General features: G+C 41.6%; 1 protein-coding gene across 4 annotated transcripts in view; it reads right to left on the bottom strand.

Annotated features, from left to right (window-relative positions):
* DYRK1A (dual specificity tyrosine phosphorylation regulated kinase 1A) overlaps window positions 1-21,614 on the bottom strand; it is a 144,581-nt gene that overhangs the window by 42,053 nt on the left and 80,914 nt on the right. For all 4 annotated transcript variants that reach the window (XM_061424800.1, XM_061424801.1, XM_061424805.1 and 1 more), the window contains one exon: window positions 1,724-1,920. In XM_061424800.1, coding sequence (XP_061280784.1) covers window positions 1,724-1,920 — 197 coding nt within the window. The remainder of the gene's footprint in view (window positions 1-1,723; window positions 1,921-21,614) is intronic.

The raw sequence follows: 21,614 nt of genomic DNA, 5'->3' as shown, positions 1-21,614 counted from the left end.
ATGAATCTTCAAAAACATTTTACAGCTTAAAATGGAAATGCTAAGTAACTTATCTCTTACTGGAAAATAACCCTCAAGATGTCGGTTGTATCTAAAAATAGGTACTTTGCTAACTAAATTACCGACTACTATCATATAAACAAACAATAACTTTACAGGACTGGATGTTTTCCCTAGCCCTCCGCAGACGCCAAGTGTTAGAGCTGAACGAACTGTGTGTGAGCAGCAGCGAGCCTGGCCTGAACCCAGGACTGCTTACAATCCTGGAGAAGGCACCAACGGGAGTTCAGGCCCTCCAGCTATAAAAGAGACTGAAAACAGGACGCCTGCCTGATAGGCTAATTTTGAACAAGGAGGAAAATGAATCCAAACGTAGTTTTTCCAAAGTGCAGTGTGAACAGATGACTGTGCTATTACTACTTTTTGGGTGTCCAGAGAATTTTCTTCTGGTGTACACAACACTTTCCAATTCTGACTAACTGCTCCAATTCTTAAACATACAACTTCTCAATTTACTGTATAAAACAAATTCTTACATCTTGCCATAATTTACCTTAGCATTTAACTGTGATTGTTATTACTGACATGCAGTGTCATTTTATAAATGCAAAGTCAGTTCAACTATGATCAAATCTTACTATAATATATACAAGGGGGTCCTCAAATAATGATGCTACTTAGGTGGGTCTATTCTAAGGTCCCAATCTTATACTCAAGGAACAGAAAGAAGGGTGCAGGAGACCTGACTTGAGTCCCACAGCAGATCATGAGTCAGGACCTGAAGTCCACGTTTCATGACCAGCAGACCATGCCATGTCAATGCACGGTAGCCAACAGCTCATTAAAACTGTGTGTTACTGAATTAGAAAAAAACACGTTTCCTCAAAAAATCCAGTATTAGAAGTACTTTGAAATTTTCTAAGTTTTTGTTTACATTAAAAGATCTAAACAGTGACAAACCAAATTCCTAAGTACATGGAAAAACGGTCATTTTAAACATACACTCAGTCTCAATAAGGAACGAGACTTTACCAGAACTATAGCTAGTTTGAAAAAAAAAAAAAAAAACCTCCCCAAATCAAAAAATCAACATAGTGGATGCAGTTAAGTCAGGAAGATATTAAAAAGATACACTTATACACACATGCATGTATGTATATACATCCAGAGATGTCAGTATATTACATCTATTATAGCACTTTACACTATCCATCTTACGTGAAATCACTGAATCTTTAGTCTAAGTGTTAAAATGAGAAGCATGGTTAATTTACATTTTTTCTTTTTAATTTTAATGTTTCATATTTAATTCTATAAAAGTATACTAAAGTAATTTCTAACAGTGGGAAGTTTGTGCTTTAAGTTTGCTATAATGGAATCTGACTTGTTTTCCTATAACTTACATTTTTCTACCTAACTGCTTTCCCATAAAAACAGCTTTAAAGTTTTTTAATTTTAACTAATATTCTTTATTAGAAATAACTCCCCCTTCTCACTGCAGAATGAGAAAATTTGAATTAAAGTAAAATACACAGGGAAAAAGAAAAATATCCAACAAACTTTCAAATGCAAATTTCTCAACATCGTCTTTTTTGTCAATCTGGAATCCCCCGTCACATGCAAAACTGAAAAACATTAAGGCATTTTGCCTATTTACTATTTGATCATTTTGAGGAATAAATTACCATCCCAACAAATCATTAGGAATACATTGTGAACATACCTGGTTAGTTAGAGGTTGCTGAATCTGGTCAGAATAAGATAAGGCAGAAACCTGTTGGTCACTTATGTTTGGCTGGCGACGGTCACTGTACTGATGTGAATGGGGCATCTGTCCAGCCATCTGAAGGCCAGCAGCATGGAATGAAAATGACGGTGCAAGCCGAACAGATGAAGGTTTGCATGCTGAAGTCTCTCCTCCTGCGAGAAGATAACAAGTGTGGTTTAAAGGATGCACTCATATCCTGACGTTTCTATCTTTTGACCTATTGTTCTATAAATATTAAGTCTTTAAAAATGCAAACAAGGATATGATACTCAACATAACTGCTGTACAATAAACGGTACAAAACGTAACACTGATTCAAATGAGTACATATAAGCCTGTTTCAAGAGAAAACCTTAAGCAAATCTTTTTGTAAACTAGTGAAAATAACCTTTAATACTTACTTTTACATATTAGATCTTTATCAGTTAAGAACCGTAAGTCGCAAAAGTAATCTCTGAATTCCTGCAAAGGGCCTGACCAACAGATCAGCTCTTTAGAAATCGATTAAAAGGAACACTGCTGAGAGTCTGCTCTGCACCTGCCAGGTGTACGGCCATCAATAACCAAGAGCCCCCAAACCAGGTGAAAAACTTGTCCTAGTGGTGCTCACCACTGACACGGGAAATTAAAAGTTGAGTACACAACTCATGGAAACAAAGTCACAGGCTGCTGCATTCCTGACTCTTCCAACACAGTCCTTAGAGAACCCAGACCAAGAAAGCCTGCCACAAAAATGAACAATTGAGAATCATCCCGCAGGTAGACTGGGACCATGGTCATGACTTTTCACGGCAAAAAAGAAAAGTGAAGACTTTGTTCCTAAAAGTATTTGGCAGCTAACTAATAAAACTAATTTTTCTTTAGGAAAAGAGAAAGACTTTTCTTCTTATATTCAACCAAATTTGCAAACAGACTAAAGCCAGAAGACAAACTGTAAAACCCTGGCCAACCAACACTGGCCCAGCATACCTGTGCTTGTCTTGCTGAGTAAAATAGCAAACTCTGACCATACCACACACCACACTGCTCAGCACTGGGGTACTTTTTCTAAAGTGGGCTTATTCTGAAACATATTTAACAGCGCTGGCCCCAAAGTGAAGAGCACAGATCCCTGGCCAGACTGCTGCAGTCTGAAATCTCAGCTCCACACTCACCAGCTGTGTGACCTTGCACACCTAATTTCCTGATAATAACATCTACCTCCAACAGTTGTGGTGAAGGTTAAAGTGCTTTAATACATGCAAAGTACTGGGCTGGCCAAACCATTCTTTTAATTTTTAAGCACTGACTATATCCTATATAAGTACTAAACACGCCCTATATAAGTGCTGAATATATCCTACACAGCAAACGCCACTGTCTTCCACCCAGTCAACCAGCGTCAAAGCTCTGGGAGTCACAGTCGAGATCTTTTCCTCCACTGACCACCTCATGCAAATGGCAGCCCAATCCTGCTGACTGTGCCTCCTATGAAAAGTGAAAGTGAAAAGTGTTACTCGCTCCGTCGTGCCTGGCTCTTTGTGACCCCCACCAACTCTTTGTGACCCCATGGGCTGTGGCCCGCCAGACTCTTCCATCCGTGGGATTTCCCAGACAAGAATACTGGAGCAGGTGGCCATTTCCTTCTCCAGGGCATCTTCCCAACCCAGGGATTCAACTTGGGTCCCCCGCACTGCAGGCGGATTCTTTACTGCCTGAGCCATGAGGCAGAAGTGCCTCCTAGAGAACACTCAGCTCTTCTTTCCATCCCCTTGCTCGGTCCCTCACTTGGATGACTGAAGTAGGTCCCTAGCAGCTCTCTCTTTGCCCATGTGCACCCCTCTATTCTTCAGACGGCTAGAGGGACCATTTCCACAGGATAAATCTCAAATTCACAACCCCTACTTAGCAATGCTTTTAGACCTTAGCTTCTATTTCCCTCCATTACAGCATACAGTCCTTAACTGACCCGAAGGGTAAGATTAATAAATATCTGCTAAATAAGTTAAGGATAATGTTCCTATGATGACAGGTGGGATAATTTCTCTAAACATGTCATTACTCATAATTAAAAAATAAATCCAATTATGCAGAGCAACTTTGTTCAGTTAAAAAAACTTTTTATCCTAAGGAAGTAACAGATGATGTACACAAAGATAATTAGGGAAGAATGTTTATCTTGGTATTGTTCGCAACAGCAAAACACTGGAAACCTAAATGTCAAATAATTGGGAGGGAGGTTAAATCTGCATGTTAAAAACATAAAACACTAGGAAGGAATACATTTAAATGAATATGAAAAGAACTGAGGTCCTTGATCTAGAAAAAACTCTTATAAACAAACAGCAGACAGGCTCTGCGGCTCTGAACGGCAGTTTACCGCTCTGAGTCCTGGTTTCCCACCCACAGCAGTGGAATTACTGTTAATATGCTAACCCTGTTCCTTTAGGTTCGGTACAAGTTTTAACTCAATACCACAAGCAGACGTGCAGAATAGAACCTGGTGCATTAACAAGCACCTAAAAAAAATACCAGGTTCTATTTCTGTCATCAATGTCGTTATTACATATTGTATTTAAAACTTATTTTTTATAACATATAGACAAATCATTAGTATACAGTTTAACCAATCATCATTAGTTGGTTAGCCAACCTTGTCCTGTGGGGACAGGAAAATAAAAACTGCCTTCATTCTGGAAATCCCCGATACCATCGTATGATCCCTCCCAATCAGTATCTAATGACCTTGTCCCCTAAAGTTACTACTACCCTGACCTCCAAAACCAGATTCATTCTATGTACATGAATTTGTCTGCTTAATATCAGGCTTATAAACTGTAGCCTGTTTGTTATCATCACTTTAGCCCACTTTTGACTAACACTGGATGACTCCCCGTTTCTAGATGGCTCAATAGGTAAAGAATCCACCTGCGGTGCAGAAGACACAGGAGACACAGCTTTGATCCCAGGGTCAGGAAGACCCCCTGGAGGAGGGCACAGCAAGCCACTCCAGTATTCTTGCCTGGAGAATCCCCATGGACACATGGACAGAGGAGCCTGACGGGCTACAGTCCATGGGGTCTCAGAGCTGAGCACGACTGCTTGAAGCAACTTAGCACGCACATTTCCAGTTCAGAGCTATTATAAACACTGCTACTAGGAAGTGACTGCTTTTTGGTATATAAAGAGACGTTGTCCTGTTGGTTTTTTCTTCAGTTTTTGTTTAATCAATCTGTTTGTTCCCTAGCAGTTAATGAAAATTCCCTGTGCTCCACTCCTTCACTAACACTTGGAATCATCAGTATTTCTAATTTCAGCCGTGAAAGTAGGTGTGTATTCCACTGTGATTTTAATGTGCATTTTCCTCCTGCCTATGAGCATCTTTTCATTTATCAGTCACTTGGATATCCACTTACGTGAAAAGCCCATTCAGATTGCTTTTTGATTTTTCTATCAAGAGTCATTTTCTTACAGATTTCTAAAATTTTTAAAAATTACATTTTTAACATATTTTGGATATAAGCCCCTTATTGGCTAGCTATAGATGGTTTGTATTGTCTCTCTCTTAATGGTGTTTTTTGATGAACACCATCTCTTATTGTTAGCAACTTTTGGTTTAAAATTAGTACATTTGGTGTCTAAGCAATCTTTCCTTATACCAAAGTCATGAAGAAATTCCATGTTATCTTCCAGAAGTCCAGTTTTACCCCTCATATCTAGAGATGTGCAATGCTCTTGGATCTGATTTCTATGAGTCTGCAACAGCAATCAAATTTCATTCCCTCCCCAGTGGATATCCAATTAACCCAGAAGCAATGATTAAAGACAAACTTTCCCAATGCCCTGTGTTGTCATCTTTTCTTAATTCACATACTCACATGTTTGATGTGTTTTGGATTCTTTGTTCTGTTGGATAAAGACTTACCTAGAATTCTTACATCTATGTGTAAGAACCAGAGATTGCCTAAATCATGGTAGCTTCAGAAGTTTCAATATCTAGCAGAGAATTTTGTTCTTCTTCAAGAATGGTTAGGCTATTCTTAGCCCTTTGTGTGTCTATGTTTTCAAGTTAGCTCATCAAATTCACCAAAACAAACGCGTGCTGGTGTTTCGGTTGACACTGCATCGCCCAGGAGAGTGCTCTGTACAGTAGTCACGGTCCCTTCACCTAAGACTGGTTAACAAGGCCTTCTCTTTCCTCTTTGTGATCAGTCTAATCGAAGGCTTATTAATTATATTAAGTATATTCTTTTACGTGTATTTTCTATTTTTGCATGCATCTTGTTCTATCAGTTAGCAAGAGAGGCGTATTAAAAATCTCCCATTTAGGTTATGTATTGGATCACACAAAATCGTTTTCCTGATGAATAAGGCCTTTTATCATTATAAGCTGCCCCTCTTTCCTTCCAGTAATGCTTTTCACCTTGTCTGATATAGTTTCCCCAGTGGGTCAGACGGTAAAGCATCTGCCTGCAATGTGAGAGACCGAGGTTCAATTCCTGGGTCAGGAAGATCCCCTGGAGAAGGAAATGGCAATCCACTCCAGCACTCTTGCCTGGAAAATCCAATGGATGGAGAAGCCTGATAGGCTACAGTCCATGGGGTCACAAAGAGTTGGACACAACTGAGCGACTTCACTCGTCTGATATGACAACAGTATGACACAACGAGCCTTCTCTTAATCTGTGTGTGCTGTCTTTTCTCCATCTTTTACTTTCAACCTATTTCCTTAAATCTTAGGTTTGTTTCTTGTCAACAGGCTTCCCTGGTGGCTTGGCTGATACAAGAATCCCCAGGGAGAGATCCCTGGGTTGGGAAGATTCCCTGGAGAAGGGAAAGGCTACCCACCCCAGTATTCTGGCCTGGAGAATGCCATGGACTATACAGTTGGAAAGAGTCAAAGAGTCAGACACAACTGACTGGGCTTCCCTGATAGCTCAGATGGTAAAGAATCCACCTGCAGTGCAGGAGACCCCAGTTCAATTCCTGTGTCGGGAAGATCCCCTGGAGAAAGGATAGGCTACCCACTCCAGTATTCTTGGGCTTCCCTTGTGGCTCAGTTGGTAAAGAATCCGCCTGAATGCTGGAGATCTGGGTTCGATCCATGGTTGGGAAGATTCCCTGGAGAAGGGAAAGGCTACCCACTCCAGTATTCTGGCCTGGAGTGCACAGCCCATGGGGTCACAAAGAGCCGGACACACCCGAGTGACTTTTACCTTCACTCTTCTTGTCAACACGGTAAAGATTTAATTCATGTATGAACACTAATAATCTTTCTATTTATTCCAACTGTTTTATGTTTCTTTCTTACTTTCTGCTGGATTAAGCTTTTTATATACTATCCTTGCACGAAGATTATTACTTTTTAGTTATCTTCTAACATTGGGTACCCAGGTGGCGCTAGTGGTAAACAACTCGTCTGCCAATCCAGTAGACTTATAGAGACTTGGGTTTCACCCCTGGGTTGGGAAGATCCCCTGCAGAAAGAAATGGCTACCCACTCCAGTATTCTTGCCTGGAGAATCCTACGGACAGAGGAACCTGGTGGGCTACAGTCCATGGGCTCACAAAAGGTGGGACATGACAGTATGGATTATATATCCTTCACTCATCAAAATCTAATTATTCCTTTACTTCTACAAACTATTGTTGACTTGCATATATATACAAACATACACACACACACACACACAACCACAGGACAGGGACTAATCACCCAGTGTGAGCAGAATCACACTCAAGCATTTTGAGGGTCAGATTGATAATTTTTTGACATCCAGATAGCCATGAGAGAAATAACCAAGAAATGGATAGCTGCTGCTTAATTATCACCGTTACCCTCCTACAAAACTATCATCCTACAACAGTTGTTTCACTTTCTTAATCTAGATTCAGTGAATTACATGCATTAAATTCAACAAGCGTTTACTGAGGGTTAACTGAGCCCCTGTTCTGTGGGGTGACAACGCCACTCGTGATCTGAGACAGCACATCTCGAACTTTAACGTGCTTCAAATCGCCTTTAAGGCTTGTTAAAACTGCAGATTCAGACTCAGGAGACTAGAGTAGGGCTTGAGAGTCCACATCTCTAACAAGCCACCAGATTCTGCTTTGAATAGCAACTGAAAACATCTAACTGCTCACCTTAATAAAATAAAGCTATTTTTCAACTCATGCAAGTAGCAGATAATCCAAAAATAGGCAATATTCTGGCTATGCAATACACCATAAGGCTTTTCCCTCTAACAGATATTGGGGTTTGTGGGTTTACTAACATATTCCTGTCTGTAAGGATGGTATGGAAGGTGACAAAGAATCTGCTGTTCCTTTAAAAACTTGCTGTAGTAATCTAAATGTGGATCAACAAGAAATAACTATGTTTCTCACTTGTGGGGTTTTTTAAAAAGCTACTTACTATATTATCTATTTACTATGAAACCTATTGTAACTACCTGGTAACATTACTAGTTATGTAGTGAAGTAAAAGAAAACTTAAGCTTCTAGCATGAAGGCCTCATGGATAGGTATGTCAGCCACAAGCTCACTGTCTCCTTTCTTAGCTCAACTGCCAGAAACAGACTCGTTTAGTTTCCTCTCACAATGTCAGGAAGTATTTAAGGTGTTCACTTAATCATTCCCCTCCTATAATAAAACCCAAGAAGATGAGCTAATGTGGGAATTTCTTGTCAACCTGATTTTATAACCAAGCAAATCATCACGGCAACTTTCCATCTTCCCTTTTAATTCAAATGTTAATGAGAAAGAAGACTCAGTTTATCCTATAGCAGAGATGACGACAATAAAGTATTAGGTTGAACTATATGAAATTGCTGATGTTAGAGCTCATTTGGAGTACAAAATAGCATTTCATATGATATGGTTTAACCTGCATCTGCCATATGATATGTAACCCTTATTCAACTAAATTAAAAATCATTTATAATATTTTAGCCTAAAAACGTTATCATAACACGTTGCAATAGCAGATCTTTTAATTTAATAAAAAATTTATGAAACAATTCAAAATTATCTTCAAAACCATTACGTGGAGTTCAATTCCAAAATAATGTTTTAAATTGCTGCCAAATAATATAAAAGCCAAGTTGGAGAGAATTACGCACTGCAAGGTTCTATCTTCATTTTTTAATGTCGTTCTGGATCCTTTTTACCATGAGCATATTTTTGTAACTTTTTAAAGGTCATAAAAACACTACTGGTAAATCAATGTGAGCACTCACGCTCAGTCGTGTCTCTTTTGAGACCCCATGGGCTGCAGCCCGCCAGGCTCCTCTGTCCATGGGATTCTCCAAGTAAAAACACTGAAGTCGGTTGTCATTTCTTCCTGCAGGGACTTTTTTAAGGTTTATAAAAATGTTGCTGATAGTTTACTAAAAAATAAAGGAGCTTCCTCACTATGGTCTAACAAGAAATGGTAATAACTAGAGCCCTTGTAGAGATAAGCACTGATTCTAGAGAAACATTTCATGAACAGATCTTAGAGACTGGGAGAGGGCAAGACAGAGGCTGCTGCTGCTGCTAAGTCGCTTCCGACTCTGTGAGACCCCATAAACGGCAGCCCAGCAGGCTCCCTCATCCATGGGATTCTCCAGGCTAGAACACTGGAGTGGGTTGCCATTTCCTTCTCCAATGCATGAAAGTGAAAAGTGAAAGGGGACCAAGTCGCTCAGTCGTGCCCGACTCTTCGAGACCCCATGGACTGCAGCCTACCAGGCTCCTCTGTCCATGGGATCTTCCAGGCAAGAGTACTGGAGTGGGGTGCCATTGCCTTCTCCCAGGAATACTCTATGCTATGTTATGCTAAGTCACTTCAGTCGTGTCCGACTCTGTGCGACCCCATAGACAGCAGCCCACCAGGCTCCCCCGTCCCTGGGATTCTCCAGGCAAGAACACTGGAGTGGGTTGCCATTTCCTTCTCCAATGCATGAAAGTGAAAAGGGAAAGTAAAGTCACTCAGTCGTGTCTGACTCTTAGTGACCCCATGGATTGCAGCCTAATAGACTCCTCCGTCCATGGGATTTTCCAAACAAGAGTACTGGAGTGGGGTGCCATCGCCTTCTCCCAAGACAGAGGCAGAGGTAGACATAGAGGAAACACCAAATAAAAAAGCCTGGGAGAAAACCCTGAGTGGAAACAACAACCAGTTTAACCATCTCTGATACGAGACCCACATGTAGTGCCACTTGCAGCTAACCTGAAATTTTTTTATTAATATACTGACAGGGGACTATCCTTGTGATGGTATTAATCCACACTAGATTTTAAAGAGATGGAACAATATAAAAGAACAAAAATAAATGAAAATAATTCAAGTTAATTAAAACTAAGATGTTCAAATGCAGGAATTTTTATGAAGCCAAGTCTCTTTAGACAGAATTCCTTTAGAAATGAGGGAAGGGCAACCAAGCTTAACTGGGAAGAAACCACCTCCAAAGTTCCTAGCAACATGACATACCCATAACAAAAGAAAAGAAAAACCAGCCAGGTGGACTTTGAATGATGGCTGAAAAGAAAGGTACACAATTAAGAGGGTACCTGAGTGAAGTCCACAAGTAAGACACCATTACTACCAAGAACAGCGCCTAAGACATGGCCTGAATTCAGGAAATATCTGTTCCGTGCAAGAAAGAACTGAATGCATCAGGAATATTTAGAATGTGAAGAAATGGTTCAAAAAGGAGGGAGAAAGCTGAAGGAGGCTAAGAATGAAAGAAGCATTTTTAAAATGAGAGGCTCATGAGCCTGAAATAAAGAACAGTCTGACTGGAGCACAGGCTATAGTCAATTTCTGACCATTTCCCTTACTCACTTTTACATCCCAAGCACATACCAAAGTGCCTGCCTCCACAGTCAGTGTTAAATATATATATATGAAGGTGAAACTATGTTATGATTCTGTAAATTATCTCATTTTAAGAACAAATGAATGGATTTATTACCCTCTAGTTAGTGGCCAAAATATATCACCACAGAATGCATGCGTACGTGTACAAACACACACAATACCCTACTAGCCAAAAAAGCACATTCAGTTGTCTACAAACAAGATGAAACTGCCTGGGTTTATTAGTCTGAGACAGTAAGTAAACCTTGTATTAAACGGTTAAGAATAACAATTGCATAAGAATAAAAACATTTCTTTTTAAAGCCCGTAGTATCAGACTTTGACTTCTGACTATTTTAGAGTGCCTGATACTGAACTACCTCGCTCACAGCAAACCACTAATGAAACTGGTCAAACATATGAAACAGCTTGTTTTCAGATACTGGACAACAGGTTGCCCAGAACTGTGATCGCAGAGAAAAGGGAGACACGCTTGGTGAGCCGCACAGTCACCTTGGCTTTCTATCTGAAGACAACTCCCAGAGCAGAGTGTGGGGATGGGGAGCCCAGAGCACAGGATCCTGCTCAGCTGAGAAGCCGGACCCGAGAGCTCAAGGCTACGAGAGCTCAAGACACAGCACGCAACATCTGTCGGGCAGGTAGAAGAAGAAAGGGAGCGATGCAGAGAAGGAGCCCCGTGAATTGACTCGTAGGATCTCCTCGGCTCCGTGGCCACATACCAACTGCACAGCTGTCAGGGGAAGGTCCGTGAGGCCACGCAGAGAGCAATGGCTGACGGCTAGCAGATGACCGACAACTACCACAACTCACACTGGGAACTACGAGCACTCGTTCCAATCACTTAAGAGTGGAAAAGCCCCAATAAACACTGCACAGAGACCCCGTAAAGTCTCTACTTCAGAGGGAAAGCTATACTAGCCCTATGAAAAGGCAGCCTTCTTCTTGTCCTAACAGACTGAAACAAACCTCCAAGGATCAAGATGATCAACAACCGAACTGCGTATCAGGACAAAATTCAGCCCTTCTTAAAAGCAGGACAACAAAACCCAGAGGCTCAGCAGCCTAGCACTCCTAAAGACACCTACATCCAACCAAATGTCACTGGGCACACAGAGAGGCAGGGAAATGTAGTCTGGATTCAAGAAGGAAAAAACTTCATCAATGGACCCAGAAATAATAGAAATAATGAAATTAGCAGACAAAAAATGATCAGAAATCTTTTAAAATATAAAGGAAATTATGAACAACAAATTTTAACAGGTTAAGTGGAAACTATAAAAAGAAACAAAAAAAATTCTAGAAATGAAAAATGATTGAAGTGAAAAATTCACTGAATGGATCTAATAGCAAATAGCAATTAAACACTGCTGGAGGGGGGGAAAAATCAGCAAATTTTATAAAGAGGAGTATAAATTAACCAAACTGAAAATAAGTACAAAATATAACAGAAAAAATATAAACGAAGCATCCAAAACCTATAGAACTCAATCGAGCTAGCGATCCTGTTTGGAGGAGGTATCAAAGGGAAGGATAAAGAAACTGGAAAAGAAAAATTTATGAACACATAAGTCAAAAGTCCTCCAAATTCAATTAAAAGAATCAACCCACAGACCCAAACTCAATGAACCCCAAGCAGTATAAACACATACACACACCATTAAGGCATTAGAGCAAATTTCTGAAAACCAACAGAAAGAAAAAAAATTTAAGCAGCCAGAAAGTGGGGGAAATACCCATTTACACACAACAAAACCACTGACTTCTCATCAGAAACCACGAAAACAAGAGTAAAGCAACATCTTTAAAATAATAAAGAAAAAAGACCTTTAACCTGCAATTCTATACCCAATGAAAACATCCTTCAAAAATGAAGGCAAAACACTTTTTCAGACTGTCAGCAACCGAACTTGCACTCCAAAAGTGTTCATAGTTCACAGACGGAAAATGATTCCAGAAAAAACTGTGATCGACACAATGGAATTAAGACCAGAAATGGAAAATATGTAGCTAAAATAGTGAAGAGGTTTCCCTCCTAAATGTTTTTAAGAGATAATTAAAATTTTTTAATTCTTTAAAAAAACTTTTGTTTAAAGCAAAAATAACAATATATTGTAAAGTATGTAACATATATAAAAGTAAAACATGACAACCATAAGACCAATGACAAAAGAGATCAATTGGAAGTATAAGACACTCTTAACCTAAGGATGCACGTCATACACCCTCAAGCAACCACTGAAAAAGATGGATGGATGGACAGAGAGACAGAAGATTATTCTCAACTAGATCACAGAAAATCTTACTTAGCCCTTCAGTAAATGGCCCTTAAACCCTTTCAATTACAAAAGGCAAATCACATTTTTATAGCTGAAAAGGTCTTCTCAATAATAGCATCTGGAACACAAAAAGGATTAAAATAATCACTTAAGATACAGCTGCTGAACTCTAGAATTATTATAATGTACATAGTATAATATGTAACACGGGTAAATTTATGTTTTTTCCAATATTCTAAAATTATAAATTTTTAAATAGTCAAAATAAAGCAGGTAATACCACCTGGTTATTTTATGGGTTACCAGCAGCTATAAAAATTCCAAGTGGAAAAAGAAATCCCTTTTTTCTAATGGCTTCCCTGGTGGCTCAGAGGTTAAAGTGTCTGCTTCCAATGCGGGAGACCGGGGTTCGATCCCTGCGTCAGGAAGATCCCCTGGAGAAGGACCATTCACTAAATAAAAATGTTTACTCAGTAATAAGCCCATTTAAACTAAAAATTTCCCGCTTTGATAGGAAACAAAAGTGTCAAGCAGCCTTTGCACCCTTAAAGTCTAGAAACAGGGGGTGGGGCTGAAACAAAGACAGGTAAACAAACATACACAAGTTCTCCAGAAAAATTTTACAAGTGAGATTAAACCCTTCAAGAGATCAACTCCAATCACCTGAAGAAAGGAAAGATCAGGGATTCTCTAGCTTAGCCTGGTGCTACTGGTGATTGACACCAGATTAGAAGCGGGAGTCTCCTTTGAGTGCAACAATGTTCCTGAAATGCACGCTCACCTGCCCTCTGCCAGCTGCTCACCGCGGACGCCCTAGGACCCAGACCTTGTCAGTGCACAGCAGACACACTGCGTGACTGCGGCCTGGCCCGCTCACCTGCAGTACAGAAAGGGCACAGACTCCCACAGACTTATACACGCGAAGCTGCCACTAGGAGATTCAGAAATGCCAAGACAAAAATAAAAGATTATTATGCTGCAATAAATTAAACATCCAAGCTGCTGAATTTTAGGTATAATTAACTGGCTGCTGCTGCTGCTGCTAAGTCGCTTCAGTCGTGTCCCACTCTATGCGACCCCATAGACAGCAGCCTACGAGGCTCCCCCGTCCCTGGGATTCTCAAGGCAAGAACACTGGAGTGGGTTGCCATTTCCTTCTCCAATGCATGAAAGTGAAAAGGGAAAGTGAAGTCGCTCGGTCGTGTCCGACTCTTAGCGACCCCATGGACTGTAGCCCACCAGGCTCCTCCATCCATGGGATTTTCCAGGCAAGAGTACTAGAGTGGGGTTGCTTTCTCTGACAATTGATTGTAAATTGTAGGAGGAGGTATCAAATTGGAGGAGGATATCCTTCCCTTTGATACCTCCTCCTCCTTTCAAGTGCCATTGCTTTCTCCAACAGTTGATCGTAAATGACTGTGACAAAACTTTTTAAAAACTGAAAACTAAAACTTTACTAGCAAAGTTACATGCTAAAGAAAGCAACAATCAAAACAATGGCCCCTTGTACAAAATGCTCACAAACATGCTTTTGAGGCAAATTAAGGTTGAGGTAAATGCAATTATTTTTTAAAAATTGTTTATCTTCACAATGGTAGAGAAATGATTCTTGTTGGCTTATAACTGTTTCAAATCTCTACAGCCTCTAACCTGTTCCCCCCACCCTACTTCAGTCCTCTGGGGAAACCAAAAGCAAGCTCCTTTCTGGTGGTTTAATTTGAGATGCTGTTTCACCAGACAGCCCTGCAGAGGGGCAGGACAGGACGCCTTGTGAATGAGCAGAACCCAGGTCTCTGCACAGGGAAGAGCGATGAGACAACAGCTGCCCCAGGGGCCTTTCCCACCTGTATCCGTGTCTCAACACAGAAACAGCGCCACATATAAACACAGGACCTCACTTACATGTATCTCCTTCTAGCCACGGTATGAGAATGACATGATTTATTCAACAGGTAACTTGTCTGGCTGAATGAGACCAAGCTCCTATTAAAGAAGAAACATTCTACTATCACTTGAGAATATATTTCCAGAGTCAAGAAGATCTACGTGGGACAGTGCCGCTGCTCCAGCAGGCATCTGCCTGCTAACAAAAGTGAACAAATAACAAGTCCCGCCTGGAGTGCTTGGATGAATGCTGACACTGGTGGAGCTGAAGGATTTACAAGTGAACTGAAGTCATTTGGCCTTCAGTAAAATTAACTTTCATAAATAAAGAAAGATACCTGAAGTTTTACAGAAATGATGCAAACTGACAAACTCTACAAGTTGTAACCAAGAAACACTTCTTTCAAGCAGGCTAAGAAACGATCACTCAGACAGACAGTAAGTCAGATCTGAGAATCCAGCGTGTCCTCCGATGACAGCAACCAAGGCTGGACAGCTGTCCTCATGTGCGTACCCGTCAGGCGACATACCCTTATTTACGGTTTAGCAGATACACCCACCTGAAACAGGGTTAGCGGCAGCAGACAGTGCGGCGAACAGTTAAATTCAGCCTCACTAGCAGTAACATGACCTGTGCACTCAGTGAAGGCCACACCCCATGATTCCCAGTCAGGAGCTGGGGTTTTCGTTCACCTCCTTCTCAGGTCAGAGTCATCCGTGGGACAGTTCAAGAACACTGAACCCATCTAGATGGAACGGCCCATCTCAAGTTGCTCATAACCACCTCTGTGAAGCCCCGTGGTCTTGGGCTCTGCTTTCCAGATCTCCAATACCTCCATCACAGGCAAATGTAACAAACTCATTTATGAAACAGGGAAAATGAAGATATACCTGGAAAGCCCAGCTTGCTCCACAGAAATACACTGAACTAGGATTGAAGACTTCCTCTCACTTGCCTTAACACCCGCACGCACGCAATATGGTAACAAATAAGTCAGGTTCCTCATACGTGAAAGGAGGTGGTTCATCGTCTTGTCCAGTCACGTAAATGCAAAGCATTCCTTCCCTTGTAAAATGCCATGGATTTGAAATGTTACACAGATCACAGACAGAGGGAAGAAAAGGTTGTGCTCAAAAGTCTTCTGTTTAGAGCTTAAATGACACATTTTAATAAATGGTGGCTAGATACATAGCAAAATACTATTTTTAAAAAACTTCAAACCTTTTATACACACAATATATGACTACGTTCACACAATTAAAACCTGAATTACCCAAAGATGCTCCCTCCCCCACCCCATTTCAGCCTTTTTCTTGAGATCTCTTGACGGCAACTTTGCCAGGGCCCACACACACTACAGTTGCCTTCCAGAAATCTGGATACACAAAAGGAAGAGAGACGATATATTACAACCCATCTAAAAGTTGAAATATTACAAAGCTGTTAAAAAGGTGAACACTGCCGCTCAGCTGCCCTGCCCTCCAGCAAGAAGAACCAGACACAGAACGAGGCAGCGAGGAATGCGACACTGGCGGGGACGTCACCTGCCACCGGCTGCTGCCACCTCCAGCTGCGCCACGACCATGCCGCTTTAACGAGTGTCTGGAGAAGCCACCGAGCTGCAGGGACACTAACCCTCTTTGGAAGGAAAGCCGACCCGAGCCTTCCCTCATCTTTGCCTCTGCCTTCTCCCAGAACACACACAGCAACAGCAGCTGAGAGGGGAAAAAAAACACACCACACACACACTTTTTAAAACTTCTTCCCTCTCCAATGCTAGGCAGAAAAGGGGAGAACCATACACATACTCCTCTCCTCACTCTTTTTTAGTTCTCGCTAGACAGCTGTTAAACATACAAGATATTTTTAAATCTAGCTAAGTACTTGGTTGGGTACCTATATTGAATTGCAGCATAATACTTAAAATTATCCAGTGAGGCAATCATTTGGCTTTGTGATTCCAATTAAAACACAGTATATTTACGGGGATTTTCCATTACCAAATGCCCAAAAGGCAAGATATTCATCTGACCAAAGACACTGTCAAAAGTTAAGCACTGAGCAACTTGTTAACAGAGGTTATAAAATGTAATCAAATATAAAAAAGTAACCTTTCATTAAAAGTATATTTATGCAGTATAATATATTTATATAAAAGTATATTTATTTATAAATAAATACATCATTTTAGAGCTCATCAGTAGTTTTCCCTCTTCCATATCCACTGTGCAGAAAAGTGTTTAAAATTTGCATCTGAGTTCCATGTCAAATGAAAACAGTCTGGAAAATGTTACTGTCCAAAATGTTATACAATATGTTTAAATATATAAAGCTGTCTAATGATGTAATTAATAAAACTAAAATCTCCCCCACCCCCCAGAAAAAGTCAGGCAAAAAATGCAATTCTCACAAACCAACAATAAGCATATGGGAAAACCCTCAAACTCACTCAAGTCAAGAAGTCAACAAATAACAATGAGATTTCACGATCTACCTCTCAAACAGGTACGTTTTTCCAAACCCAACATGATACCCTAGCAGTAACAGTACAATCAAGCAGGTTTCTATGACCCTTTACCAGAATGCTGTCAGCAGTTTCTCACAACTAAAGAAACAGTAAAAAAAAAAAGAAAAAAAATAGTAACTACATTCATTCAACTCTTCTTCCAATGCCAATCTTGCCCTAGTATGCCTCAGATCCACGCAAGCTCCATGAATTGGGTGGCTTTATTGCAGCAACTGTTACCCTTCTTCGCACAGAAAGAACCTGAAGTCCAGCAGCTCGAGGGGCCTTAAGTGTGGGCCCCTGCTCGCGCTCGTCACTGGGAACAACCCGGGACCGGCAGGGTCCTCTCTCCTGATCGCAATCCAGGCCTCGGAGACCAAGGGGGCAGGCAAGCACTCGAGAGGCACGAGAGACCCCGCCTGCAAGAGCAGCCTGCCACGTCCTCGCACAGGAGCGAAGACAAACGGACCGGGCAGGAAGCAGACAGGCTAGAAACAGCACCCTGCCTGCGCACGTCCCTGCCCGAGTCCATGTCAAGAGACAAACCAATGGCTGTGGCCGGAAGGGAGGGCAGTTTAAAAGGAATCTAGGAGAAACGGATAAACGTCACGTCAAACTTTACAAACACCTTTTAAGAGAGCCAGTTCCCCAGCCCCCACAGATTTTGTGAGGCGCTCATGAAGACCCTTAGAGAAGACGAGGCGGGCAGCGGGCACTGTCCACCCCAGGTCGCACCTGCAGTGCCCACCCCAGGGAGCGGGGGGGCTCCCCAGGCTCTAGCCCCACCTGCCAGGCACACCCTCCACTCCTCACTCTGCAGCTCGGCCTGCCCACCGCCCTTCCGAACCACCACTCAAATGTCCCTTCAAGCTTAGCCAGAGAATACAGACAGGAGGGAGCTGATGGACAGAACGGTAGGCTGGACCAGGGTCTTGCTGCCAGGTAAGAGACGGGATCTGTAAACCAGGGAAGAGGCGGCCAGGAGGGATGCCACTCCAGCTGTTTTCAACTACAGCAAGGAACACTTGGCAGGGTCTGGATTCAATTCTGCCACTTACTACCTAGCTACTGAGTGGATAATTCAATCTGTGTCTCCCTTTCCATCTGCAGAATGGGTTAGTAACAGTGCTTGAACCTCAAGACCATGATGAAAATTAAAGATTAATTTAGAACGGTACTGGGCACAGGGTAAGTGCTCGAAAAATGTCTTGTTGCTCAAGCTGATCACAGCACAGTGATGTGCAAGATGGACGGAGGCGGAAAACCTTAAGCAGAGAGCAACTAGGGGCTCGTTTCAACCGTCTGAGCAAGGACTGAGAGAGTCTTTAGGAGGCTATTGTCGAAAATGGAAAGGAAGACGTGAGAACAGGCACCGTGAGACAGAAATGACAGGACTTAAAAACTTACGTAAAGATGGAAGATGAGAGACAAGTCGGTTTCAAAACCGACTGCGACGTTTTGAGTCTCGGTGACTTGGGAAACAGTGGTGACTGGGAACGTCTGAGAAGGGCACTAGCTGAGTGAGCGTACCTCCTTAAAGGCAGTGTGATTTGATCCAAGACTGCGGTCTCGTACATCTCAGCAGTGTTCACGCTATCACGCACACGACGGTTACACTTTGTTGAAAACAGAAAGGAAAAAAAGGTACAACAACAATAAAAGGAGAAGGAAATGGGTGCAGAGGAGGAGGGAAAAAAAACCCAAAAACTGATGAGGGGAGGAAGAGCCTAGGGTTCTGGTCCAGGTTCTGAGGTGAACCATGTGACAATGGGGAAAACACGCCACCTGGACCGACAGCCGCTCCGTCCGACACACACCCCCGTGTCACACACAGGGGGCTCGCACCATCCATGTGGGGCTTCTTTAAAATATACGCATCACTCTGCTTTCTTTCCCGTCTCTGAAGCGTCTTCCTAGAGCGCCTCTGTTTCTGACAGGTCTGAACCCAAGCTGCTCTGGAGGCTTGGGCAGAATAAAACGTTGAACACGGTGACCAACCACCGCCCCAGTCACTTCCAGCCTCGACAGCGCATTTGCCTGAGCAGACCTCAGTCAAGCACACACGACGGTCCCCACGCCAAGGAGGGCTTGCGTCTCCCAGTCCGACCAGGACCACGAGCGTGCCTTGTCTCCCTGCGCCTCGCACATACTGTGGGTCTCATTAACTGAAGGCTTGTGGAACCCCAGTCAAGCGAGTCTATCAGCGTCATTTTTCCAACAGCACCTGCTCACTTCATGGCTCTCTATCACCTTGTGGTAATTCTTACAGTATTTCAAGCTTTTTCATTATTACTACATTTGTTATTGTGATCTGCGATCTCTGACTTTACTACTGTAATTGGGGGGTTTTGTATTTTATTTTTTAAATCAAGGTATGCACTTTTTAAAAAGATAATGCTACCGCACACTTAACAGATGACAGTATAGTATAAACGCAACTTTTATACGCACTGAAAAATAAAAAATTGTGCAATTCACTTTACTGTGGTGGTCTGGAGGTCACAAGACCTCTGAAGGTGTCTGTGCATAGTTCTCTCTGTATATGAGGGGTATCCACCACACTATGGTCCGAAGCATGCTCCCAATCTTCAATACCAGTTTCCTGTCCTTAAAGTCACCTAGGTTTTCCAGAGCACATAATCTTAACTTCTAAGGTATTTTAAAGACTTTCTAATTATAGTACTTTTAAAAATGGTCTTTAAAAGTATTATGTACAACATCAGCTCCTGAAAACACGAGGTCATAACCTTAAACATCTGTGTTAAATTTCTCTGCCTCACTTTGAACAGATTTATGACATCCAATGATGTTTATGAGCATCCCAAACTACTACTGAAACAGGCTTACGCGTCATCCTAAAGAGGCCTCGATTACTCAAAGTAAAGAAATGAGCAGTCTACACAGCATGTGCCACAGCAGAGGAGATAATGTAAAAGACTGTTTAAGGACTCAAATATGTAAGGACTGAAAATATGTTTGGGAAAATTATTTTACATTCAGACATGTACAGTACAAAAAATTTTTTCAACTTCAAATATAATCACAATGCTAAAAAACTAGATTTAATTTTAACACATAAAACATTTCTTTTTTTAGTTGAATGACACACCAAAGTAAAAACATTGATACATGCCACTAACACTTCTTCCCACTTCCCACCTATAAAGATGTTTTTATTTTCCTTTCCTTTTTTAATTAAAAAAAAATTTTAAATTGAGGTATACTTGACAGTCCCCTGGAGAAAGAAATGCGACCCACTCCCATATTCTTGCCGGGAAAATCCCAAGGATACGTAGCCTGGTGGGCTACAGTTCTAGGGTCACAAAGAGGTGGACACGACTGAACGACAAAAGTACTTGGCATACAGCATTTTATTAAGCCTAATGATTCGATTCTTTCTTCTTGTAAGTCTTTAGGGAAACCACTCTCAAGGTTAAGGAACTCTCAACAATCTAATGCCTAAAATGAGAGGAAGGAATCGTTATAACACAATTTCAATTAGAAGTTTATGCTAAACTAAGTGGATCTGGGTTTCTTACAATATCACTGAAGAACATACCTCTTCAGAGGAGCTTAAGATAGCAGCCCTTCCCTTCTCCTTCCTCCCGGGGCTGCCAGAGCCCATCTCCAAACACCCTCGGGCCGTCCTCCGGGGAACTGCTTCCATCAAAGAGCCCCTCTCTCTCCTACCATCATCCACCTCTCCCTTCCAGTTCTGTCCAGCATATAAACAGGCTCCATTTCCTCACTGTTAAAATCCTTCCTGGATTCTTCATTCCCTCTTCATGATCAATCTATCTTCTAACTCTTTCAGTCAACGAATATTTACTGAGCCCCTACTATGCTCTACACCTAAGCTGTCCAACACGGCAGCCACTAGTCACAGACGGCTACTCAGGGCCTGAAAAGCAGCTAGGGGGAACCAAGACGGGCTGTAAATGTATAATATACAAGACTTCAAGGATGGAGCACAGAATAATAGAATGTAAACTATCCCAATAATTTTTAACTTTAACATAATATTTTTCAGATATATTTGGTAAAATAAAACATTTTACCAAACTTTACATTAATGTTTCTTTTTTCTATTTTTTTAGATGGTGACTCCTAGAAACTTAAATTACATGACAGGCTTATACCCTACCGGACAGCACTGTTCTAGATAAAGTCCTCAGCATTAAGGACATAAACAAGAAGACAAAGGGCAAAGTCTCTGTCTTCCTGGAGTCTGCATTTGATTGCTGGCTGGGGGAAAGTAGCAGTCCTCAGACAGTAAGTGAACCCCGTAATATCAGAAAAAATGTCAGATTCGTGTTCTGAAGGAAATGAGACAAGGA

Source organism: Bos javanicus, chromosome 1 (assembly GCF_032452875.1).
Source record: "Bos javanicus breed banteng chromosome 1, ARS-OSU_banteng_1.0, whole genome shotgun sequence".
In the NCBI taxonomy this organism is placed as follows: domain Eukaryota; kingdom Metazoa; phylum Chordata; class Mammalia; order Artiodactyla; family Bovidae; genus Bos; species Bos javanicus.
This window is presented reverse-complemented; position numbering and strand designations above follow the sequence as displayed.